Source organism: Rhodnius prolixus, unplaced genomic scaffold, assembly GCF_049639745.1.
Source record: "Rhodnius prolixus isolate KJV_2025 unplaced genomic scaffold, Rpr scaffold_7, whole genome shotgun sequence".
Taxonomy (NCBI): domain Eukaryota; kingdom Metazoa; phylum Arthropoda; class Insecta; order Hemiptera; family Reduviidae; genus Rhodnius; species Rhodnius prolixus.
The window spans coordinates 39,385,428-39,391,754 of NW_027411582.1; the positions used below are offsets into that span (position 1 = coordinate 39,385,428).

The 6,327-nt window shown below is 30.4% G+C and overlaps 2 protein-coding genes and 1 long non-coding RNA gene across 20 annotated transcripts in view; 1 reads left to right on the forward strand and 2 right to left on the reverse strand.

Annotated features, from left to right (window-relative positions):
• LOC141447606 (calmodulin-binding transcription activator 2-like) overlaps positions 1 to 1,857 on the reverse strand; it is a 171,953-nt gene extending 170,096 nt beyond the window's left edge. For 12 of the 18 annotated variants that reach the window (XR_012454471.1, XM_074115327.1, XM_074115330.1 and 9 more), the window contains exon 1: positions 1,600 to 1,857. The gene's annotated coding sequence lies outside the window, so the exon portion shown is untranslated. The remainder of the gene's footprint in view (positions 1 to 1,599) is intronic. The other 6 variants (XR_012454469.1, XR_012454468.1, XR_012454470.1 and 3 more) reach the window with 1 other exon arrangement.
• A 100-nt stretch (positions 1,858 to 1,957) lies between these two features.
• Positions 1,958 to 3,445, forward strand: LOC141447614 (uncharacterized). Its single transcript, XR_012454473.1, has 2 exons — positions 1,958 to 2,094; positions 2,481 to 3,445. It is a non-coding gene; the product is annotated as an uncharacterized lncRNA (long non-coding RNA).
• LOC141447610 (uncharacterized) lies at positions 3,105 to 6,201 on the reverse strand. Its single transcript, XM_074115341.1, has 6 exons — positions 6,087 to 6,201; positions 5,665 to 5,807; positions 5,438 to 5,581; positions 5,167 to 5,362; positions 4,334 to 4,558; positions 3,105 to 3,746 (listed from the first exon to the last, which is right to left on the reverse strand). The coding sequence occupies exons 1-6, from the start codon at positions 6,141 to 6,143 to the stop codon at positions 3,660 to 3,662; spliced, it is 852 nt and encodes a 283-aa protein (XP_073971442.1). The 5' UTR covers positions 6,144 to 6,201; the 3' UTR covers positions 3,105 to 3,659.
• Between the last annotated feature and the right edge of the window lie 126 nt (positions 6,202 to 6,327).

Consider the following 6,327-nt stretch of genomic DNA (forward strand, 5'->3'; position numbering starts at 1 on the left):
CGTAAATAATATGGGGCTTAACTTTTTGGCCAATCCTCATGGAATCTAATCTACTATTAAGAAAGATTAAATGGGTTGATAAAATTCCGAGTTTGGCCAAATATCCTAAACCAAAAGTAACACTTTAATGCCGATTTTCTTATAACTAGGAACATACATACATCCATAAGTGAAAACTTATCTGCAATACAAATTTATCAGAAAATTTTAAAGCAAATTTTCTTGTACATAGTAAAACTAAAGTTTTAAAAAGATTTGAGCACATTTGGATGAAAGTTGTCGATTCTGAGATGTAGGAGTTTTAGACGTTACTCTAAATTTGGAGTTTCCTCTATTTAAAACTGAAGTATATTTTTCATAAGTATTCACACACATGATGCCACTCCTTTTTAGAAATCCATATTTCTTCTATATTTTTGGATACTACGCTAATTTAAAGCAAAAGGGTTAAATTTAACAGCAATCAGCTACTTCGTCTCTGGACTGCTATTCCTCACTTCCTTTCAAATCTATACAATTACTTCGCAATCACAATTAGCCTTCTGACAAACCCCTTTTAAGAGAAAATTTATACGAAAAATTACTTATTCAGTGCTATTTCAAATATGGGAATATGAATTAAATTACGTAAAACTTCCTTTTTACTCACAAAGTTCGCACCTTGAGAATAATTGCTACAAATAAGAATTTAGTATTTGAAAACTTAAACGTCGTTTTATATTCCTAACCGGGATGGCAGCCTCAAACGAAGACCTGGGCAACAGAAAACTGAGATGAATGTGAAGATCAACAATAATACTGATTAAGACCTCAATTCAAACCGAAATCCTAAATTTCCTCAAACGCTTCTAATGACCTAACTAAAAATATGTAATTACACAAAGTTCTTCAACAATTCATTAATGTCTACTAGCAAAACTAATCACATTCATCACATCTACAGCGACAGAATACAGTAACTGTGCAAAGAGTTGACTTATCAGTTTTTGACATTTAATAAAGGGTACGTACCTCCTTTTATTAATCAGAACATAATTCAGCTGGTTATATTACAAAATGGCAGACAATTTTGCTTATGAAATATACAGAATTACCTTGTTTTCGTAGGAAAAGAGAATTTTCACTTTTCATACAGCGTACGCCTTTATTAATATTTGTAGAGCATATATATAACATTTTGGTACTAATACAATTTCGATAAAAGCAATTTAAAGCATAAATAAGTGAACAACACTTATTGAGATTTGATTTCAATGTGTTGGAATGCTTCAAATTCATCTCATAAAAAACGTTCATATTATCAGATTATTGAAAAATGATAAGAACATGGTTACGAAAACCGAAAATAATTAAAACTAGAACGTCGTAACATACACATACATTAAATTCAACTTAAATTATCTCTTCAGCGATTTTCTACTTAAATAAACCGATAGTATAATAATAAAAATAATTTCATTTTTGAATACTTTTACTTTCTTGGTTATCAAGGGACCAAAGGGAATGTATAATTAGGTGTTTTCAATACCAAAATCAATACTAAAGGTACTTTAGTGCAAAGAGATTGAAAATATGAAGTAAACAACAATATTTGCTTACCTTATATGTAGTAATTCCATTATTTGAAATAAATTATGCAAATTTTAACGTTCAATATAATAAAATACGATAAATTCAACTGTAAGATTTTTATACACGCCCGTTCACTTGATTCTATTTGTAAGCAATATTGTACACAGATTGTACAAACATCTAAATAATAACTAATTAACGTCAATAAATACTGTAATAATAATATATTAAAAAAGAAGTACACCTAATATTGACGGCGGGACAAAACATATACGCCATTTTGTGACCCTGGATCCAGGGAAATCGCTCATGCCCACTGAAGGGAGATTCATTGCCAACCCAACGCCGGCCGGCAGCTAAATGTACCTGATAAGAACCACTTCATCCAAATCCTATTTCAAATAATCTTCAAACTTGGGGGATTTGAACATGTTTTTTTTTACCCAAATAAGCATCAGAAGTACACAAGAACCGTCCCATTACTAGTCAACTCCAGCTCTTCAAATACAATAAATAAAAAAGGTCAGCGTACTCTTCTAATTTGTTCGTACAATTTTAAAAAACCAGAAAGAAAATTATGAAATTAAAATACTATGTATTGAACTTGATTCTTACGAATTTAACGCATACATTAACTTTCAGTAGCACTGCAAATAAAAACTCAGGATAGATAACATTAGAATAAGTTATTTCAAAAATTTTAATGCTTTCAATATGTCGTCGGTTTATCAATAAAATCATTTTCTTTTGTTTCGCGGACAACCTCTGTTAAAAACATCTTTATTGATTTCACTAGATTCTTTAATTCATTTCTCATTTTAACTGAATACCATTCAATAATCACAAATCTTTAGCTCGATTTTATTGTTACCTTGATCGTTTCTGATTAACTCCTCTTCTAAATTTAGTTTTGCATCCGCAATGTGGGTTTAAGGCCTGAAGAGTGAAGAGGAATTTGAAGCTGCTCCGTACATTCGGATAAGAATAAACCTGACCTCTATCTATCAAGCAGCAAGTTTGGTGTCTATGCTGTTGAAAAACATTTAACCAACGCAATCCAAGTTTTCGGGCACTACAACCATCAAATTACAAGTAAAAACGGACTAAAGGGCTTACAATTAAAGAATGGAATTCATCCAGGATAAACACTTGTAGACTGAAAGAGATTTTTGTAGCTTCGGTCATCACAGCAAAAAGTAACAATACAAATAGACTTGCTTTATACAGATAACCAAATAGATACTTTATACAGGTAACCAAATTTTTTAGTATCAATTTTTTTTACATTTAACAATTTATAATTTTTATATGCGATTTATTCAATAAGAAACACTAGTCAAGATGTTGTATTTCGATATATCACATTTTCCAACCCGACTTTTCCAAAGCGGGTGTTTATTAATTATTTGACGCCTAGAGCGAAGAGCTTTTTTTGTTCGTAAAACTGTTTTAGAAATTATCATAGCAAATAAATTATTAATTTTTTTCCTTTTTGCGGACAGTAATTAAACAAAAGGAATAAACAAAAAATATAACTTTTTTTGTAATGTATTATGATAAACAATAACATAACAATCTCAATGGTGACAATAAATATCACAATAGTGTAGAAATACTGTGGTTGCAGTAGATAAAATATATTTAAAATAAATTATTATTTTAAAAGCTTGCGTCATTATAAGAGAAAATATTCAAATAAATAAACTGATAAAAAGTATGCAATCACCTGATTAGATTGTTCCAGGGTTGGCCAGAGAATCCGCTACGCGAAAGGTATTTTTGGCCATACGAGATATTAAAAGAATTAACAATAGTGCAATAAAATTACAAACTGAAGCGACTTGAACTTCAATAAAAATATTGTTTCACTCAATACATGAACACATGTCAAAGTAAATAAATAAATTGAACTTTAAATATTATTTTAAATAGCAAAATAAATTATTCCTTGTACATACACAGATCTATATTACATAAAAGATCTGAAAAATTATAATTTAACTAATTCAATTGTACGTTCAGAAAGAAGTAGGATTAAAACCTCATTGGATAATACTTGAATTCTATTTTGAGCCCCATTAGAAAAACTAGTTTTTCATTTCTGGAACATCTTTCTTTTGTACTCCAGCCACCAACTTTTTCATCTCTGCTATGGCCTTAGCAGGATTCAAACTCTGAAATGAAAGAAATACACATATAAAATCAGATTGTTTACGATAAACTGCATAATTTTGAATAAAGTGATAAAAAAAAATAAATGAAATAAAAAGTCCAACAAAACCCCTCCCAGGCGAGGGATTCATCTTTACACCCAGAATTGACTAGACCCAGACAATAAAAACTAACAATAACCCATTAATAGTAAAACAAATATGTAAAGTTTATCCTAAACCCAATAACATTCAGAACCAGTAGAATGTTAAATATAAGCAGAATTATTAAATTCTAGTTTCCCGTACAGAATATACTGAACAAATTAGTTGATATTACAGATATAGATACTTTAATTACTGAAAAGAAGAATGATTAGTATAAAGAAGTTGATATTGTTTCCCAGATTTTTCAAAGTAGAAAAACTTAAAAGCCCATAATCTCAGAAGAATGACGTAAAGTATGATTACGTCACTTTCTTGCTTCTATCCGTTTCATTTGATCTTGCCCAACTAAAAACCTATAGTTCTATCGCTGAATAAAACTCATTTTTCTGAATAATTTCTCTTAAAACTAAAACGTTTTTTTCCAAAAATGTTATTACTGTTACCTTTGGACAGGTTCTGGTACAGTTAAGTATAGTGTGACATCGGAAAACAGAAAATGGGTCTTTGAGTTTGTCCAGACGTTCCTGCGTGGCTTCATCTCTTGAATCAATCACCCACCTGTAGGCTTGCATCAAGGCTGCAGGCCCTAAATATTTGTCGCCATTCCACCAGTACGAAGGGCACGATGTGGAACAGCAAGCACACAGAATACATTCATATAAACCATCCTGAAAATAATACAATTTCATTGGTAAACATTCTTATGGGAATTTTTACAATTACTGATTCACAATATTTATATCTGTGTGAACATTTACACGAGTTTTTTTATGCAATAATGCTCTATTTTTTAAATTCCACGTATCACAACACAAATAATTTTGACAAATACCATTCATTTGGTAAAACAGTAACGATATTTCGACTACTCTTCTCCCTTTTCTGGCACTAAAAATAGTTTTTATAGAAAAATTATTCAAATATAGAGAAGGCTTCAAAGTTTTAAACTGCTTCTTAAACTTGCGATTTGGCTTCGTTTTTAGGAAGATGTTTAAAAAAATCTTCAATAACGTGTTCTTCGAAAAAAAAAAATCATTTTAAGAATATAATGTCAGAAAGATAAAAGAATGTGCGTTTAATCTGGGGTTTGAAGTAACACTTACGAAACTGGAGAAGTGTAGTAAAACGAAAGTGATGTAAATGTTCACATCATATTTTCTTTTAGACAAAAACATTTGAACTTAATTAGATGAATTTAATTTTTTTCAAAAAATTAAACCGAAATGCAAACAAAACAAGCTCTGTTAACAAATAGAAAGAAACAGAATATACTAACGAGCTTCTTTCTGTCATTGATGGACTGAAGATGTTGCTCTTTTCCCAATGGTTTATTGCCTTTGGTTTGTAAATACGGCTGTATTGAAGCGTACTGTTTATAAAAGTTGTTCATATCTGGAACGAGATCTTTCACTACATACATATGAGGCAAAGGATATATTTTGGTTTTAGCTGATAAATTTGTATCAATCTTACTAGAACAAAAAACAAATTACAATACTTAGCTTTTCACAAATATAAAGGTGTTAACTGCAATGAAAACAATGTACCTAATGCATGCCAGGGTATTGACGCCTCCTATATTCATCGCACAAGATCCACATATTCCTTCTCTGCAAGATCTTCTAAACGTCAAAGTTGGATCGATTTCGTTCTTAATTTTAATTAAAGCATCAAGAACCATGGGCCCGCATCTGCAAAACACAAATATTAATAATATAGGAAAATTGTGGCAGTTCAATACCATGTGACTCAAGTGAAAGTAAGACATTCTTACTTATTGAGGTCAACTTTATACTCTTGTAGTCCAGGTTTTTTCTCAGGTACATCTGGGTCCCACCTGTAAACTGCAAATGTCTTATGCCTAGAAGTTTCAGCAGCAACTGCACAAACTGCTGCCGTCTTATGGACATTTCTCGTCTGAACAATTAACAATTAATTTGCAATACATAGAGGAAATCAAGTAATTTTTCATAAACAAACTAAAAATAAATTCTTGGCCACTGAAATGAATCTTTTTGTTGGTATTTCATAATTCGCTCAAGGTCTTAGATAAATGTAAGAAAAGTAACCCTTTAGAATTTTACAGGTATTATACGCAAGTACAAATCAATTGCAATATTTTTTTCACATTCAAAGAATTAACAACTCCTTTTTCCATATACCAATTAAAAAAAGCTTTATAATAAAATTTATTACCTGCACGAAAGGAACTTTACAGTTTCGAAATAATACTGCTTCTGCAACAGCAGCCATTTTTTTTATAGATGTTCTGCAGTTTGAAATAACTGTTTGCTGGCCAGAAATATGATTACTACATTTTAAATTAATCCTATAAATTTAATAAAACTTTTACTTACAAAAATTCATAGATCACTTGCACTAGGGTGCTAAAATTATAGATAACATTATGCTCACAACTAAATATATGTACATTTAT

Coding starts and splice junctions, on each gene's coding strand:
- LOC141447610 (XM_074115341.1), bottom strand. CDS start 6,143: ATGGCTGCTGTTGCAGAAGCAGTATTATTTCGAAACTGTAAAGTTCCT. Junction 5,582..5,664: donor TATAAAGTTGACCTCAATAA/GTAAGAATGTCT, acceptor TGTGTTTTGCAG/ATGCGGGCCCATGGTTCTTG. Junction 5,363..5,437: donor AATACCCTGGCATGCATTAG/GTACATTGTTTT, acceptor TTTTTGTTCTAG/TAAGATTGATACAAATTTAT.